This window comes from Saccopteryx leptura, chromosome 3 (genome assembly GCF_036850995.1).
Source record: "Saccopteryx leptura isolate mSacLep1 chromosome 3, mSacLep1_pri_phased_curated, whole genome shotgun sequence".
NCBI classification, from domain to species: domain Eukaryota; kingdom Metazoa; phylum Chordata; class Mammalia; order Chiroptera; family Emballonuridae; genus Saccopteryx; species Saccopteryx leptura.
The window spans coordinates 98,654,196-98,673,941 of record NC_089505.1 but is presented as its reverse complement, the minus strand read 5'-3'; the positions used below and the strand labels follow the sequence as shown (position 1 = coordinate 98,673,941).

The following is a 19,746-nucleotide window of genomic DNA, read 5'->3' as shown; positions in this document are numbered from 1 at the left end:
CGGCAGTGGCGCGCGCAGGTGATTGACTGGCCAGCTGGCTGAGGGAGCGCCTGGTTTTCATCGCTGGCAGGTGGCGGAGCCTATTTAGGTGGCGGTGGAGGCGGAGGCGGCGGCGGCGGCGTCCGGGCTCAGGAGGCGCTCCTCTGGCCAAGGCCATGGCCCCGCGGCTGCAGCTGGAGAAGGCCGCCTGGCGCTGGGCGGAGACGGTGCGGCCCGAGGAGGTGTCGCAGGAGCACATCGAGACCGCCTACCGCATCTGGCTGGAGCCCTGCATCCGCGGCGTTTGCAGGTGAGGCCCCGTGCACGGGATCTCGCGTCCCACTTGGCGTCGGACCTTGGAAATCGGGCTGGGGGGTCAGGTTGTGGGAAGGAAGAGGGCGGCCCGTTGCGTGCATCTAGCAGGCGTGGAGAGGAAGAAGGTGGAGGCTTTCCTCCTTTCCGCCGTCTGGGCGACCTGAGAAACGCAGCCTTCCCAGGCTCTCTGCACGGTGGTGATGCTGCTGAAAGCCCTTTAGAAAGGGTTCTGGGTTCTTATCTAGAAGATGGCGGTGGAAATGGTTAAAGGCAGGAGCTGAGAGCTTAGCCAACCTTTAGTGGTAGGATATCTTGGCCACGGCTCGGCTTTTTTGTTTGTAAAAAGGGAACTTCTCGAAGTGAGCTTCATCACATTATATCTTGCATTAGTGTTGACGCTTAGTATTACTTTTCAATAGGGTTGCTTTGGAAGAACGTATGGTTAGTCTACGTCATTGGTGCACTTCGGCCCCCTGTTGACCTCCCTTCTCTCGTTAATCTATTTTTTTAGCCTTTTTTTTTAAGGGGGGGAAATCGTTCCGACTGTACACCTCTCTACCAGGTACGAAGTTTGAGCTGTGTAAGTGTTGTCCTTCACTTCTGCTTAGCCCTTGAACCTTGCCTTTCCTTTTAGATCGAATCCTTAGGCATTGTGCCTGTGTCTTCTGTTTTTCCACCTTTTAACGCGGGAGCTCTAGTTTTTGTTCCGGAATGTTGTTGAATTGACTTGGACAAGCCGGGCATGCTCAGTAGCCGCCTTTCAGCAGGCATTTAGTAAAGGCTTCCTGGAGTTTTTACATTTTGCGGCGGGATCCGGAAGGAATGGAAGTCAGGGTCTCAGCTTTGGAGCTTAAAGTCTAGTTTTGTTTGTTTGTTTGTTTCTTTTTTTGTGAGGGGTCTGATTTGAGATAGCAAACAAGTTAGGGAACTTCCATAAAGCAAACGAATCATTCCAAGTTCTAGGCGTTGGGCTCACAAGGAGGGCAAATCTGACTCCATGAGTAAGTACTGGAAGGACAGAAGTCCGTATATAATAGAACTTATTAAGCTTCATTCAGTTTCTCAATATAATTAGGTTCCAGAGTAACCAAAAATAAACTCTTTCACTGCAGTAGTTCTGACTTTAACGGAAGTAAAGGCATAAAAATTGGCTGAGATCACTATAAGGGGGATGTCATTGCAAAGGTGAGTTTTAAGCTACTGTTGCAAACTTAACATCCAAGCAGTTGTTCTTCCTCCTTTTTTAAAACAGCGTTGAAGCCTGACCAGGCGGTGGCGCAGTGGATAGGGCGTCGGACTGGGATGCGGAGAACCCAGGTTCACGAAACCCGAGGTCGCGGACTTGAGCGTGGGCTCATCTGGTTTGGGCAAGGCTCACCAGCTTGAGGACAAGGTCGCTGGCTTGAGCAAGGGGTCACTCGGTCTGCTGTAGCGCCCCCCCCCCCCCAGGTCAAGGCATATAATGAGAAAGCAATCAATGAACAACTAAGGTGCCTCAAGGAAGAATTGTTGCTTCTCATCTCCTTTCCTGTCTGTCCCTCTCTGTCTCTGTCACAACCCCCTCCCCCCCCAGAAACAGCATTGAGATAATTCACATATACAATTCATCTAGTTAAAATGTAGAGTACAGTGTTTTTTTGTTGGTATATTCACAGGGTTGTTCAGCCATCACCACAGTCTGATTTTAAAACATTTTGGCCCCTCTGCCTGTTCTGTGATGGCACCGTGGGTAGAGCCTCCACCAGGAAAGCTCAGATTGCAGGTTTGAAACCAGGGCTTGCCTGGTCATGGCACATACAGTATTTCTCGCTCACCCCCTCTCTCAACTATTTTCTCTAAAATCAACAAATAAAATGTTTAGGCCTGACCTGTGGTGGCGCAGTGGATAAAGTGTCAACCTGGAATGCTGAGGTCGCCGGTTCGAAACCCTGCACTTGTCTGGTCAAGGCACATATGGGAGTCGATGCTTCCTGCTCCTCCCCCCTTCTCTCTCTCTCTTCCCCCCTTCCCCCCTTCTCTAAAATGAATAAATAAATGAAAAAAATTAAAAGAAAATAAATAGTGTTTAAAAAAACTCAGTTGACTCCCCTAAAAAAAACCCTGTACCCATTAGATTGGCAATCACTTCTCCCCTCTACCTTCTGATACCCAAGCTCCCAGCAGTCACTGGTCTACTTTCTGTCTCTAAATATACCTATTCTGGACCTTTCCTGCAAAAGGAATCATACACTATGTGGATTTTGTGACTGGCTTCTTTCACTTAGCATATTTTCAAGGATTATCCATGTATTTCTAAAAAAATTGTTTAAAATACATAATAAAATTTACCATTTTAAAGTACCCAATCTGGTCTGTACAACCTTTACAGTATTGTACAAACATGATTGTCTTGTTCTAGGACTTTTTTCTCATCACTTTACAAGGAAACTTCAGGTCCATTAATTAGTCACTTCCCATGTCCCCTTCCTCCACGCCCTGGCAATCACGAATCTTCTGTCTTCTTCTGTCTCTGGATTTCTCTATTCTAGATATTTTATATAGACTTATATAATATTGGGCTTTTTTGTGTGTGTCTAACTTCCACTTTGCATTATGTTTTTAAGAGTCATCATGTTGCCTGACCAGGTGGTGGCACAATAGATAGAGTGTCAGACTGGGACACAGAGGACCCAGGTTGGAAACCCTAAAGTCACTGGCTTGAGTGCAGGTTCACCAGCTTGAGTGAGGGGTCGCTGGCTTGAGTGTGGGATTGTAGACATGACCCCATGGTAGCTGGCTTGAAGCCCAGGATTGCTGTCTTGAGCAAGGGGTCATTCGCTCTGCTGTAGCCCCCCTGGTAAAGGCACATATCAAGAAAGCAATCAATGAACAACTAAGTAGCTGCAATGAAGAATTGATGCTTCTCATTTCTCTCCCTTCCTGTCTGTTGATCCCTCTCTCTCCCTCTCTCTGTCTCTGTCAAAAAAAAAAAGGTCATCTATGTCATAGCATGGACAAGTACTTTATTCCTTTTTATGGCTGAATAATATTCTATTGTTTGGATATACCATATTTTATTTATTCATCAGTTGATGGACTTTAAAATATCCCCCTCCCCAAACTGTATTGAGGAATAATTGACAAATAATTGTATATTTTTAAAGTGTGTAACATGCTGATTTGATATATACATACATTGTGGAATGTTTACCAAAATCAAGGTAATTGGTACACCTATCACTTCAAATAGTTAACTTGATTGACATTTTGGTTATTTTCACTTTTTTGCTATTGTCAATAGTGTTGTTATGAACATTTGCATACAGGTTTTTGTTAGAGCACCTGTTTTCAGGTTCTTTGGATATATACTTAGGAGTGGGATTGCTGGATCATGTGATAATTACGTTTAACTTATTGAGAAAGTGCCACACTGTTTTCCATAGCTGCTGTACTATTTTACATTCCCACCAACAATGTAAGAGGATTTCAGTTTCTCTTCAACCTTGCCAACATTTGTTACTTTTGTTTATTTATTGATTTTAGAGAAAGAGAAACATCAATTTGTTGTTCCACTTATTTATGCATTCATTGGTTGATTTTTTAAAAAAGATTTTATTCATTTTAGAGAGGAGCGAGAGAGAGACAGAAAGAGAAGGAGAAGGGGGGAGGAGCAGGAAGCATCAATTCCCATATGTGCCTTGATCAGGCAGGCCCAGGGTTCCAAACTGGCAAACTGGCGACCTCAGTGTTCCAGGTTGATGCTTTATCCACTGAACCACCACAGGTCAGGCCATTGGTTCATTTTATTATTTTTTTTTAGCCTTTCTTTTTGTATTATTTTTTCTGAAGTGAGAAGTAGGGAGGCAGACAGATAGGCTCCCACATGCACCCGACCAGGATCCACCCAGCATGCCCACTAGGGGGCAATACCTGTTGCAACCAGAGCCATTCCAGCTCCTGAGGTGGAAGCTGTGGAGCCGTCCTCAGTGCCTGGGCCAACTTTGCTCCAATGGAACCTTGGCTGCTGGAGGAGAAGAGAGAGATAAAGAGGAAGGAGAGGGGGAGGAGTGGAGAAGCAAATAGGCGCTTCTCCTGTGTGCCCTGGCCGGGAATCGAACCCAGGACTTCCCACACACTGGGCTGACGCTCTACCGCTGAGGTAGCCAGCCAGGGCTTCATTGGTTGATTTTTGTATGTGCCTTCACCAGGGATCAAACCTACAACCTTCGTGTATCAAAGCAATGCTCTAACCCAGAGTTTTTTAACTGGTCCGCCAGAATTTTTGTGTTGGTCCATGAAAGAGTTAACCACCCTGATGTTGTATAAAGATTATAAATCTAATGATCTTAGTTGAATTTGCTTATGCTCAAAGTGATTGCCACTTTTCAGCCTGTATCATCAATGAAAATACTACTGAGGTTGTCTTACATATCTTTGGAACTTGTAGACTTGTTCAAACAACCTTTGCACTATGCAGAGCATTTACAAATCATGCACAATAGACAAAAAGCATTTAGACAAACTAATGTAGTATCCAGTGCATCATACATGTAGAGTTCAGAGATCAAGCACCAGCTTGTACTATGTTGCACTGTTATGCGCAGTAAGACAAAACTTTATTTGTTGTATATTTCCATTTCCAGCCAGCTAGGTCACTGGTCCCCAGTTGTAAAATGGTGGAAAACCACTGCTCTAACCAACTGTGCTACCAGGCCAGGGCCAACATTTATTACCTTCTGGGGTTTTTCTGTTGTTATTTGTTTGTTTTTTAATTACCTTAGTGGGTTTGAAGTGGCATTTCACTGTGATTTTGATTTACATTTTCTTAATGACTAATGAGTTGAGCATCTTTTCATGTGCTCATTGATTATTATTTTTACTGTTGAATAATATTCCATTTTATGCATGCACCTACCACATTTATATATATATTAATCAGCTGATGGATGTTTAGGTCATTCCACTTTTCGTCTACTGTGAATAATGCTCTGTGCACATTTGTGTACAGGTTTTTGTGTGGACATTATGGACAAATTATTTTCCACAGTGGCTGCTCTATTTTACATACAAAGTATGAGGATTCCCTTATCTCCATCTTTACACCTGATTTTGCCTCTTACGGCCATCCTTGTGGATATGAAGTGGTATATCGTGGTTTTGATCTGCGTTTCCCTGGTGGCTAATTCAGCGGTACCTTGAGATACGAGTTTAATTCGTTCTGAACCGAGCTCGTAAGTCAGTCAACTTGTCTATCAAACAAATTTCTCCCATTCAAAATAACTAAAATAGATTTAATCCATTCCAGCCCTGTGAAACATCCCCAAATCAACCTAAATTATGAAAAAAGACGTTTTTAATTAAGAAACACACATATATACATTACCAATGCATAACAAAATATATTAAATAAAAAAGTGTTATTTAGTACTGTATTCTTATCTTGGAGACAGACGAGTGTGGCTAACAGGTGAATGGTGGAGGAGGAGGGAGAGAGGGAGGGAGGGATGTAGGCACTGTAGACACATAAACTAAAACTGCACTTTCTTAACACTAAATGTAAACTAAAACTGCATTTTCTTTACTTTAAACGAAACTAACACTGCCCTTTCTTTACTTAAAATAAAACCACAAAAACTTAATTGTAAAAAAGTGCACTTTCTTAACTTTAAACTTAACCTAAGCTTAACATTACATATTTTTAATTTAATCATCACCTGTTTTTGCCTTTTTGGTTGCACTTTCAGCACTTTAACTTGCAGGACTTTTAAATAAAAATCTATCCAAAGATGTCTGCTTTTGCCTGCCTTTTAAAATGTTACAGAAATGTGACAAACAAGTGTCATTAAAAAGTGCTGAAGCATTACCAATTGAAACTTCTTCTGGTGTTTCTTTTGAATGAAACTTGAAAGCTTCTCCTACATTGCCAGCATGTCTTTAATTTCACTTGTAGAACTAAATCACTTCCTATGATTCTACCTCCTCCTCACTACTAATCTCTTGCAGAAGCTCCATATGTTGCATCATCTGTAACTCCTTCAACTCCTCAGTTGAGAGTTCCTCCTCATGTTCCTTGAAGAGTTCTGTTACATCACCCTCATCTACCTCCAGACCCATCGACTTTCCAAGGGACAGATCTCCTCCAATGCTTCTACCTTGGTCTCAGTCTCTAGTTCGAATCCTTCGAAGTCCCTGTCTGCAGCAACATCAGGCCATAACTTTTTCTATGCTGAGTTCAAGGTTCTTGTAACCTCTTGCCATGTCAAGTCAATAATGCATAAACATATCACGATGTTTTAGTGATTTTTTATTTTTATTTTTATTTTTTTTCTTTTCTGAAGCTGGAAACAGGGAGAGACAGTCAGACAGACTCCCGCATGCGCCCGACCAGGATCCACCCAGCACGCCCACCAGGGGCGACGCTCTGCCCACCAGGGGGCGATGCTCTGCCCATCCTGGGCGTCGCCATGTTGCGACCAGAGCCACTCTAGCGCCTGAGGCAGAGGCCACAGAGCCATCCCCAGCGCCCGGGCCATCTTTGCTCCAATGGAGCCTTGGCTGCGGGAGGGGAAGAGAGAGACAGAGAGGAAAGCGCGGCGGAGGGGTGGAGAAGCAAATGGGCGCTTCTCCTGTGTGCCCTGGCCGGGAATCGAACCCGGGTCCTCCGCACGCTAGGCCGACGCTCTACCGCTGAGCCAACCGGCCAGGGCCTTGTTTTAGTGATCTTACCAAAACTCTCGAAGGGTTAGAATTGTATTCTCAGTCACCTCAAAGCAGCGGCGGGACAAGTGCTTTGTGTAAAGCTTTTAAAGTTGGAAATGACCTGCTGATCCATAGGTTGCCAGATTGAAGTTGTGTTGGGTGGGAGGTAGAGGACTTTCACGAATTTGAACTCATCGAGAATGTCATCTTCAAGACCAGGTGGGTGGGTTGGAGCATTTTCAAGGATTAGTAATGCTTTCATTGGGAGTTTATTTTCTTGAAGATATTTCCTCACTGCAGGACTAAAGACGAACGAGATTTACCTATTCAGTAAAAAACTGCCGCGTAACCCATGCCCTAGCATTGGCGCACCACATAACCTGCAGTTTTTCTTTAAGAATCTTGTGAGTCTTAAATGCTCGAGGATTTTCAGAATGATAAACTAGCAGTGGCTTTACTTTACAGTCACCGCTGGCATTTGCACACAATGCAAGGGTCAGACAGTCCTTCATGGGTTTATGGCCTGGCAGCTTCTTCTCCTCTGGTGATGGAAGTTCTCCGGGGCATTTTTTTCCAAAACAATCCTGTTTTGTCACAGTTGAACACTTGTTGGGGGATGTAGCCTTCCTTTGCGATAAGCACAGCAAAACGTGCGATGTACTCCTCAGCTGCCTTAACGTCAGCACTCGCAGCTTCACCATGCCTCACCACCGAGTGGATGCCAGATCTCTTGAAATTTTCAAACCGGACATGGCTTGCCTTAAACATATCTTCTGCTGCCTCCTTTGAGGTTGATGGTTCTTTCTTCTTCAAGTCGCCGTAAATAAAACGTGCCTTTTCGCATATTACAGTCTCCGTCACTGTATCTCCTGCCAGCTCTTTCTCTTTCACCCACATCAGCAGAAGCTTCTCCATTTCTTAATGGATATTTGTCCTTAATTGGGACAGAATTGTAGTTCCTTTCGCTGGATTTGCGCTTTTGATGGCATCCTTTTGTTTAGGGATGGTACAAATTGTAGATGTACTGTGATCAAACAGCCTTGCCAGTTCAATCACTCATACACCATGCTCATGTTTTCCTATTATTTCTGGCTTTACTTCTATTGACATCATTCTCTTCTTTTCACCACTGTCCTTTACACTCACTTTCTTCAGCCCCATGATAGCACACAAAAAAAGTTAGTAAAAAATGCAAAAATGATGCAAGAACTAGTACAGTGCACAAGATTCGACTTGATTCTGTGGGTAACTTGTGAGAAAGAACGAGATGCTGGTGTTGTGCTGCCGATACTGGACCCGTGCGCCAACATGCCAACTAGTGGCAGCTTCCCAAATCACGACTCGTATCTCGGAATTTCGCTCAGATCTCGAACAAAAATATGGATCGAGCCTGACCAGGTGGTGGCGCAGTGGATAGAGCGTCGGACTGGGATGCGGAAGGACCCAGGTTCGAGATTTCGAGGTCGCCAGCTTGAGCGTGAGCTCATCTGGTTTGAGCAAAGCTCACCAGCTTGGTCGCTGGCTCGAGCAAGGGGTCACTCGGTCTGCTGAAGGCCCATGGTCAAGGCACATAATGAGAAAGCAATCAATGAAGAACTAAGGTGTCGCAACGAAAAACTGATGATTGATGCTTCTCATCTCTCTCCGTTCCTTTCTGTCTGTCCCTGTCTATCTTTGCCTCTGTAAAAAAAAAAAAAAAAATAGACCGAGTCGTAGCTCATATCTTAAAAAATTATATGTTGGTCTGCTTATATCTCAAGGCACCACTGTAATGTTATATATCTCTTCATGTGCTTATTGGCAAATCATGGATCTTCTTTGGAAAGATGTCTATTCAAGTATTTTGCTTATTTTAAAATTGGACTGTCTTTATTCTTGAGTTGTGAGAGTTCCCACCAGGGGGCGATGCTCTGCTCCTCTGGGGCATCGCTCTGCCGTGACCAGAGCCACTCTAGCGCCTGGGGCAGAGGCCAAGGAGCCATCCCCAGCGCCCGGGCTATCTTTGCTCCAATGGAGCCTTGGCTGCGGGAGGGGAAGAGAGAGACAGAGAGGAAGGAGGGGGGGGTGGTGAAGAAGCAAATGGGCGCTTCTCCTATGTGCCCTGGCCGGGAATCGAACCCGGGTCCCCCGCACGCCAGGCCGACGCTCTACCGCTGAGCCAACCGGCCAGGGCCGAGAGTTCTTTATATACACTGGATACAAGTCCCTTATACTGCAAATATTTTCTGTCATTCTGTGAGTTGTTTTTTCAGTTTCTTGATATTATTATTTGCAGTACAAAAGCTTTTTTATTTTATTTTATTTATTTATTGGCTTTAGCAAGAGAGAAAAGGAGAAAGGGAGAAAGACAGGAACATCTAGTTGTTCCTGCGTGTGCCCTGACTGGAGAGTGAACTGGCAACCTCTGTGCTTTGGGGCAATGCTGTAACCAACTGAGCAATCCAGCCAAGGCAAAAGAAGAAAGAAGCTTTTTTGATGTTTAAGTAAAAATTGCTTGGACCCCAGATTAAGCGTGGATTCAAAAGTCATGTGCTGCTGTGAACATCCCTACATGTGTACCTTGGTTGAGACGGTGTTTTCACTTAGGTTTCAAGATGGGGAATCCTTGATGTAAAGGGCACAGTGACCATTTTAAATTTTGATCGATGGTTAAAAGTTCAGACCATTTAACACTGACACCTGTGTTCACCCTATTTCCCACCTCAGCATTTCTATTTTAAACACCAATCTGATCAGTGAAAAATAGCATCTTATTTTCATTTGCCTTTTTTTTTTTTAGCATCTTTTTTTTTCTTTTACAGAGAGAGAGAGAGAGAGAGAGACAGACAGACAGACAGGAACGGAGAAATGAGAAGCATCAATCATTAGTTTTTCGTTGCACATTGTGACACGTTAGTTGTTCATTGATTGCTTTCTCATGTGTGCCTTCAGCAGACTGAGTAACCCCTTGCTCAAGCCACCAACCTTGGGTCCAAGCTGGTGAGCTTTTGCTCAAACCAGATGACCCCGCTCTCAAGCTGGCGACCTCAGGGTCTCGAACCTGGGTCCTCCACATCCCAGTCTGACGCTTTATCCACTGCGCCACCGCCTGGTCAGGCTAGCATCTTTTTTTTTTTTTTTTAGATTTTATTTATTTATAGAGAGGGGGGAGAGAGAGAGAGAAGGGGGGATGAGCAGGAAGCATCAACTCCCATATGTGCCTTGACCAGGCAAGCCCAGGGTTTTGAACTGGCAACCTTAGCATTTCCAGGTTGACGCTTTATCCACTGCGCCACCACAGGTCAGGCTAGCATCTTTTTTTTTTTTAATTGAATTTCAAGAGAAGAAGGGAGAGAGAGAAACATGTATTTGTTGTCTCATTTATGCATCCATTGGCTGATTCCTTTTTTTTTTCTGTATTTTTTTTTCTGAAGCCGGAAACGAGGAGAGACAGTCAGACAGACTCCCGCATGCGCCCGTCCGGGATCCACCCGGCACGCCCACCAGGGAGCAACGCTCTGCCCACCAGGGGGCGATGCTCTGCCCCTCCGGGGCGTCGCTCTGTTGCGACCAGAGCCACTCTAGCGCCTGGGGCAGAGGCCGAGGAGCCATCCTCAGCGCCTGGGCCATCTTTGCTCCGGTGGAGCCTCGGCTGCAGGAGGGGAAGAGAGAGACAGAGAGGAAGGAGAGGGGGAGGGGTGGAGAAGCAGATGGGCGCTTCTCCTGTGTGCCCTGGCCGGGAATCAAACCCGGGACTTCCGCACGCCAGGCCAACGCTCTACCACTGAGCCAACCGGCCAGGGCCTGGCTGATTCCTTTTTAATATAGGGAGTGAGAGAGAGACAGGAAGGGAAAGAGAGAGAGAGGGAGAGACAGGAAGGGGAAGAGATGAGAAGCATCAACTTGTAGTTGCATTATATTGTTCATTGATTGCTTCTCACATTTGGGCTCAAGCCAGCAACATGGGATTGTGTTGATGATTCCACGCTCAAGTCGGGAACTGCACTCAGGCTGGCAAGCCTGTGCTCAAATTGAATGAGCCCACACTGAAGCCTGTGACCTCAGAGTCCCAGGTTGACACTCTATCCTCTGTGTCACCACCAGTCAGGCCATTGGTTGATTCTTGGATGTGCTTTGACCCGGGTATCATATGCAATGTTGGTGTATCGGGACAATGATCTAATGCTCTACCAACTGAGCTACCTTGCCAGGGCAGATTCATCTTTATGTTACTTTACTTTTTATCAAATGGCTAAATTGTTTTTATTATTATTTTTTTGTGTGTGACAGAGACAGAGAGAGGGACAGATAGGGACTGACAGACTGGAAGGGAGAGAGATGAGAAGTATCAATTCTTCATTGTGGCACCTTAGTTTCTCATTGTTTGCATTCTCATATGTGCCTTGATGGGGGAGGGAGGTCTACAGCAGACCTAGTGACTGCTTGCTGAAGCCAGAGACCTTGGGTCCAAGCTGGTGAGCCTTGCTCAAACCTGATGAACCCACACTCAAGCTGGCGACCTCAGGGTTTCGAACCTGGGTCCTCCACGTCCCAGTCCGATGCTCTATGCACTGTGCCACCGCCTGGTCAGGCTAATATGCATTTTTCTAATGGCCAGTAAAATTGACCTCTTCCATATTCGACTATTTGTGTATCTTCTGGTGAGGTGCTTGTTTAAATTTCTTACCCATTGTTGCCTCTGACTATCTTACTGATTTGTAGGAGTTCTTTATTTTGGGTATAAGTGCTTTGTTGAATGTATGTATTGTAGATATCTTCTAGTCTTGCTTGCTTTTTACTTTCTTTTAAGATTTTATTTATTGATTTTTATGGGGCAGGAGGGGAGTGGTAAGTATCAACTCATAGTTGCTTCTCTTTAGTTCATTGCTTGCTTGCTTTGTATCATTTAGCTAGTTCCCTATGTATTGACACTGGGTGTTTTTTCAGTCTTTTGCTGTTACTAACAGTGTTTCAATAAATTAACTTCCATTTTAAATTGTTTTGCATATGTGCAGTTAAATCTATAGAGTAAATATACATGTGGATTACAGGGTGTCAAGAGTAAATGCAAGGGTAATTTGAGTAGATACTGGAAATTGTTTTTCAGAGAGATCACTTCATTTTTTAGCTTCACTAGTATATTATATTATATGAGAGATTGCCATTTCCTCCATGGCCTTGTCAGACTTCTTGGATTTTTGCCAATCTGATAGTCAAGACAAGCTATATCAGTCAGAGTGGGGCTAGGTTTTGCTGTGGGAACAAATAACTCCCTATCCCAGTGGCTTAAAACAACAAAGGTTTATATCTGGCCCAAGCTACGTGAATATTATAATAAACTAGGCACAGGGTGAATGGAGAAAGGGGGAAGCTGCCTCCTCCTAGTCACTTGGATATCAAAAGTAGCAGCCACAGTTTGAAACATTGTTAGTTCCTCTGTAGGTTTTCAGTGCAGACCTTTAAATGCTTGCCTTTGAATTCCATGTATCATTTTTGCTCACAACTCCTTCCTCAGAGCCTGTTACATGGTCCTGGATATTAACATAGTCTCTAGAAGGAGCAGAGGCTGCTTGGTAGACTGCCCTGTTGGTTAAGACAATGAAGTGTCTCTGTCTAGTTTCGTTTTACATCCCTCTAAGGACAGAGATTGAACATGTTTTCATTCATCTTTCTCTTTGAACTGCCTGTTGTTCTTTGCCCATTTTGGTAGTTTTTCTTATGAATTTATAGGAGCTTTTCAAGTGTTAAGAGATTATTTCTGTGATATGAGTTGCAAAAAGTTTGTTACTGTTCCTTTGAACTTTGTGTATGGATTTGTTTGCCACACAGAAAGTTTTTTTTTTTTTTAGTGTTTATTTTATTCATCTTAGAGAAAGAGAGAGCCTGACTTATGGTGGCACAGTGGGTAGAGCTTGACCTGAAATGTTGAGGTTGCTAGTTCAAAACCCTGAGCTTGCTGGGTTAAGGCACTTACAGAAGCGGCTACTGTGAGTTGATACTTCCTGCTCTGCCCCCGACGCCCATCTTTCTTTCTTCTCTCTCTCGCTCTAAAATAAATAAATAAATAAATAAATAAATAAATAAATAAATAAATAAATAAATAAAGCTTTTTTAAAAAAGAGAAAGGGTCAAGAGATAAGAACATCTGTTCCTGTATGTGCCCTGACCCCTGATTGAATTGGCAACCTCTGTGCTTTGGGATGATGCTTTAACCAACCAAGCTATCCGGCCAGGGCTGCCATGCAGAAAGTTTTTATGAAATTGAAGATATTTCCTTTTATGGATTCTGAATTTTGAATCATAGAAAGGCCTTTCTCATACCAATGTTATAAAGAAATTTTCTGATGTTTTCTTATGTTATTGTGGTTTCAATTACGTCTTTGACCTATTTGGAATTTGTATTGAAGTACACTGTGAAGTGAGTCCAATTTTACAGATAGCTGCATGGTTGTCCTAGCCATCGTTTATTAAAAGTTCTATATTTACTCCACTGATTTGGATGCCTTTATTGCATGTTAAATTACCATATGTAATTGGGCCTGTCTGTTTCTGAACTTTTTATTCTCTTACACTGGTTGCGTTTTTAGGACTTTACCTTATGATCTAATATCTGCTATAGCTTAACCTTTCCTTATTCTATTACAAATTTTAGCTTAAAATTCATAATCCATAATCTACTTAATTTAATAAAAATGTTTCTTTTAATTATTATTTAAAACTTATGATCCATGAAGATGAACCATATATATCTCATGGCTGACAATACCAGAATTTGAGAACTAGTTTTTCCCATTTTTTCCCCCCTCTTCAACTTGAAATTATGATGATGAAAGTGAGGATAGGCTAGGGATCTTTTTTAGGGGTCTGGTAGGGTGCCTTATGGTGATATTTGAAACTGTGCGATGAGCTGTATTTTCTACTAGAGGACTTACTGCCACTGATTTAATGGTTATTTGCTTTGGGGATTTTTTTTAATCTTCCCTGAGAAATTGAAAACTGGATAAAATTGCCCATTTTATTTTATTTTATTTTTTGTATTTTTCTGAAGTTAGAAGTGAGGAGGCAGTCAGACAGACTCCCGCATGTGCCCTACTGGGATCCACCCAGCATACTCACCATGGGCGATGCTCTGCCCATCTGGGGCATTGCTCCATTGCGGCCAGAGCCATTCTAGCACCTGAGGCGGAGGCCATGGAGCCGTCCTCAGCACCCAGGTCAACTTTGCTCTAATGGAGCCTTGGCTGCGGGAGGGGAAGAGAGAGACAGAGAGGAAGGAGAGGGGGAGGGGTGGAGAAGCAGATGGGCGCTTCTCCTGTGTGCCCTGGCTGGGAATCAAACCCTGGACTTCTGCACGCCAGGCTGATGCTCTACCACTGAGCTAACTGGCCAAGGCCTGAAACTGTTCATTTTAATACTGCCAAATGTTTCATTATAGCTGGGATCTTAGAAGGATGTAAAGGATAAACCTTTATGGTGAAGTATCTCCCAACCTTGGTTGGAACTCTTTCTCAAAGGAAAGAGCAGCTATGGGGCCAGGATAGCTGCCGGGGGAGGGTGGCAACTGCACACTCTGGAGGATACTTGACTAGGTTACTGATGCTGTGCCTGTCCTGTTTGAGCGACCTTTGGGCTCAAGCCAGCAACCATGGGGTTATGTCTATGATCCCACACTCAAGTCGGCGACTCTGCACTCAAGCTGGTGAGCCTGTGCTCAAGTCGGTGACCTCGAGGTTTCGAACTTGGGTCCTCAGCCTCCCAGGCCAACTCTCTGTCCATTGTGTTACTGCCTGGTCAGGCAAAAGCCTTTTACTCTTTATTTGCTGCTAACACAGACGTGGCCAACAGTTTTTGCCGCTGCACCAGATTAGAAAGAAAACTTTTTTCACGGGCCAGACGAGATATTAAAATTAAAAAATGTTAAATACAAAAATGATTTGTTTAAGTAAACAAAATTTTATTATGTAATTTGTTTATGAATAAATGTGAGTGAAAAAAATTTAATATACAATATTATTTTAATAAAAATATAATTACATACTGTATAAATATCTAAACTATCACAATCAATCAAAACAATATTTAATTAATAGAATGAGCTTTGAAGGGGTTATATTGCAAATAAAACAATTATTTTGTTTTAAAAACAGCCTGGGCACATTTTCAGTTATCAACTGCAGCTATTGTCTATGCTACAATGCCACTTGATTCAGCACACTTGACCACAAAAATAACGAATTGTTGACCTTGGGTGCACACCAGCAAACTCCACCTAAAAGAATGTGGGTTTCACATCGCCGCTAAACGTCAAACAGTTAATATAGAATACAGTCGAGTACAAAAGTTGTAAATCTTTATAATGGAATTTTTTTAAAAAGTAAGTATTGCAAATCCATTTGACAAATTATTGGAAGTTAACCCTAGATTAGTCACACGTGGAATTCTTTTCCATGTATCACTATCTTCTTAAATATCTCGATTTCCAATAATCAAAGATGCTTCCGCTTCTGAGTAGCTGAGATTTTAAAGTAGCGGAGAATATTAAAAATTTAATTGTGGGCCGCATAAACTCATTACGCGGCCGGATCCAGCCTGTGGGCCATATGTTGGCCATGCCTGAACTAACAAGTACCCAGGTGAAACCTCCTCAGAGATGGTGGTATCCTGTTTAAAACGTATACTTTTATCTAAACAAACAGGCTTATTACTCCTTTTTTGTTTGTTTATGTTGAGTCATGTACTGTTAGTATAAATAAGTCACTGGTACACACATGCCTTTCTTTCTGAGTGAGCTGGTCAACTGATTGAACCAGGCTTGGTTCAGAGTATACAAGAATATGTATGACCAAGCAGCAGTTTTAAGATAAGCTTTTTTAAAACTGACCAGCACACAAAACAATTCACATAGTAGTTCTGCCCTGTGGTTGATAAATAAGGGCCCTGGTTTGAAAATGTACTTGCCACCATCCCAAACTTCTTACTGGCAATGTGGTAAATCACTCTCAACCCCAAACTTAATACACTGGCTGAAGGAGAATTTTTATTACTATTACTTTTATGTACAGAAGACTCAACCGTGCACACTTAGCTCAGCTTGGCTGCCAGTTCTTTTAGCCTTGGCCATTTCCAGCTCGGCAATACGAGCCATCAGCTTTGGACCCAGGACATTGCCTCCCCAGTGGTGGCGGATCTCATCATAGCTGTCGTTGTAATTGGTCCAGATTGCTTCCACCAGCTAAGGAGCACCTTTGTCCTCCCAGCTAACCTGTGTGAAGGCGACGGTGGTGCAGGTCTTCCTGTGCACTAGACGCCCCAGCCTGGCCTTCCCCTTGATAATGCGGAAGGGAACCCCCATCTTATGGCACCGCGCAGGCAAAAAGAAAACCAGCTCTCTGGGATCTACATCGTTTGCAATCACTACCAGCTCGGCCTTCTTGTTCTCCACCAGGGTGGGGACAGTGTTAGCCGCTGCTCAAAGGACGGGTGGCCTCTTGATGGGGACATTCCCTTTGTCGGCAGCTGTTTTCTCAGTCCGGGCCAACAATCTCTGCTGTTTCTCTTGCTTCGTCTCTGGTCTGTACTTGTGGACCAGCTTAAGCAGTTGAGGAGCTGTTTAGCGGTTCAAGGCCTGGGTGAACTGTTTAATGGCAGGCGGCACTTTGAGATTCTTCTAGGGCAGGGGTCCCCAAACTTTTTACACAGGGGGCCAGTTCACTGTCCCTCAGACCGTTGGAGGGCTGGACTATAAAAAAAAGCTATGAACAAATCCCTACGTACACTGCACATATCTTATTTTAAAGTAAAAAAACAAAACAGGAACAAATACAATATTTAAAATAAAGAACAAGTAAATTTAAATCAACAAACTGACCTGCTTTTGGCTAATGAGGTGGTCAATGTCTGGTTCCATATTTGTCACTGCTAGCCGTAACAAGTGATATGACGTGCTTCCGGAGCCATGACGCGTGCGTCCCGCATCGCTGGAAGTAGTACTGTACATGAGTGATGCTGCGCTTTGCGGCGCCACCACATCTGCCACATACAGTACTCCAGGATGCATCCTGTGCTCCTCTCATTGACTACCAATGAAAGAGGTGCCCCTTCCAGAAGTGCGGCGGGGGCCGGATAAATGGCCTCAGGGGGCCCCAGTTTGGGGACCCCTGTTCTAGAGAATAGAACTTTGCCACATGGCCAAGTGTAGTGGGGCCATTTAACAAAGCAGGTGAGGTTCCTTTTGAGGTGGATGTCCTGTCCAATGCCATGATTCTTGGGCCTTTTCCTCAAGCAGGGATTTTAGGAGTTTAGGTGTTTACCACCTCTTGGGCCTCCAGAAGAGAGAATTGCCATACCCAGTTTTGTTTTTTATTTAATTAATTTATTTTACAAGAGACAGAGAGAGTGAGTCAGAGAGAGGGATAGACAGGGACAGCAACATAGACAGATGAGAAGCATCAATCATCAGTTTTTCATTGGGTGTTGCAATTCTTTAGTTGTTCATTGATTGCTTTCTCACATGTGCCTTGACCGGGGGCCTTCAGCAGACTGAGTAACCCCTTGCTTGAGCCAGGACCTTGGGTCCAAGCTAGTGAGCTTTGCAGTGAGCTTTGCTCAAACCAGATGAGCCCGCACTCAAGCTGGTGAGCTCAGGGTCTTGAACCTGGGTCCTTCCGCATCCCAGTCCGATGCTCTATCCACTGCGCCACCGCCTGGTCAGGCTGTCATACCTGTTTTTAAACACTGTTTTATACCTTCCTCTTTTCAACTAATGATATTGTTACATATCACAACATTGTTTCTCCTTTTTATTCCCTGACTATAGTAGTTGCCATTATTTGGATATATTGTTTATCAGGATTTTTAAAAAGATTTTGTTTATTACTTTTTAGAGAGGTGGGGGAGAAGCGGGAAGCATCAACTTGTGGTTGCTTCTCATATATGCCTTGACTGGGCAGGCCTGGGGTTTCGAATTGGCGACCTCAGGGCTCCAGGCCCATCTCACATAGATTCTTGCTTTATTCTGTAGGTTATAATCCTATTACTACTTATTTCGTTGCTCGTTTGTTCCAGCTTTGGCCACTGGGAGCCCCTTTAAGCTCTCCTTTTAACATGTCCCCATCACTCTTTGAGTATACCTTTACTTTTTGGGTATAGCAGTATAGTCCGTGTTTATTTTGTGCTTTCCCTGCCCAGCCTTGGCAACAGCCATTTCTCCCAGGAGCCCTAGGTTCTTCAAGTGGGGAATATTTAAAAGTCAATATGTGGTTGCTAGGTGTGCTCATGTTATTGCTTTTAGGCCCCCAGCTGACAAAAAGCTATTCCGCTTAAGCTTCCCTATTAAATATGAATTTCAGATAGACAAGAAATACTTTTTAGTATGAATGTCATCCATCTGAAATTTAAGTAACTATTGCCCTGTATTTTATCTGACAACCCTAACCTGACCCTCTGTATTAAGATTCATGAGTTAGCCTTCTGCCTCAGGGTCTCGAACTTGGGTCCTCCGCATCCCAGTCCGACACTCTATTCACTGCGCCACCGCCTAGTCAGGCAGTATTTATTCTTATATCACAGGAATTAGCTACTGTCCAATAATTCCAGAGAATTGCCATGGAAGTAATGATATTCCAAACAGTCAACCATTTATTGAACCCCTGATCTGTCCTAGGCACCAAATGAGGCTCTTTCCCTTCTCTTATTTAATTCTTTACAATCACCTTTTCATTGCATATATAGTCATAGTTTGCTATTTCCAAAGGAGGTTTTAAGACATTTCCTTACAGGCACTTAGAATAGTCACCAAATCAAATAGGAGAGGGCTTCAGGAGAAGCAGCTCCCTCATAAGAATTATGAGGAATTATTAAATTATTTGGAATTATTAAACTTTCCAAATTAAAAATGTTATTGCATAAGACATCTTCCTAATCAGTACTGCAGGGTTTCTTTTTTTTTTTTTTTTTTTTTTGTATTTTTCTGAAGCTGGAAACGGGGAGAGACAGACAGACTCCCGCATGCGCCCGACCGGGATCCACTCGGCACGCCCACCAGGGGTGATGCTCTGCCCACCAGGGGGCGATGCTCTGCCCCTCCGGGGCGTCGCTCTGCTGCGACCAGAGCCACTCTAGCGCCTGGGGCAGAGGCCAAGGAGCCATCCCCAGCGCCCGGGCCATCTTTGCTCCAATGGAGCCTTGGCTGCGGGAGGGGAAGAGAGAGACAGAGAGGAAGGGGGGGGGTGGAGAAGCAAATGGGCGCTTCTCTTATGTGCCCTGGCCGGGAATTGAACCCTCGAACCCGGGTCCCCCCCGCACGCCAGGCCGACGCTCTACCGCTGAGCCAACCAGCCAGGGCTGCAGGGTTTCTTTTATTCTTCCTTTCTTATTTGTAACTTTGCCCTTTAAAACTTGGTTCCCGTTGTCCCCAATATATTTACTTTTTTTTTAAAAGATTTTATTTATTCATTATAGAGGGGGGGAGGGAGAGAGAAGAGGGGAGGAGCAGGAAGCATCAACTCCCATATGTGCCTTGACAGGTAAGCCATATGTGCCTTGAACCAGCAACCTCAGCGTTTCCAGGTTGACGCTTTATCCACTGTGCCACCACAGGTCAGGCTATATTTACTTTTTTGTTCAGTTGTGGAATGTACAGAAAGTTGTTTCAGAATTGTTAATTCATGTCTCTGTGAAAAGGAAGCTATTAAGAGTTTGACATTTGTTCCTTTTGTCTTTAGCTGAGGCACACTACTAAAAACTTGGTGATGACTGTTAGGGTTGCTTGGGTGAGTGCCGCCCTTCAGTGTGGAT

General features: G+C 43.9%; 1 protein-coding gene and 1 pseudogene across 4 annotated transcripts in view; one reads left to right on the top strand and one right to left on the bottom strand.

The window, feature by feature from the left end:
* The window catches only part of USP48 (ubiquitin specific peptidase 48), an 88,584-nt gene that overhangs the window by 482 nt on the left and 68,356 nt on the right, over positions 1-19,746 (top strand). For all 4 annotated transcript variants that reach the window (XM_066375371.1, XM_066375369.1, XM_066375368.1 and 1 more), the window contains exon 2: positions 71-289. In XM_066375371.1, coding sequence (XP_066231468.1) covers positions 71-289 — 219 coding nt within the window. The remainder of the gene's footprint in view (positions 1-70; positions 290-19,746) is intronic.
* LOC136397219 (large ribosomal subunit protein eL8-like) lies at positions 16,019-18,154 on the bottom strand (annotated as a pseudogene).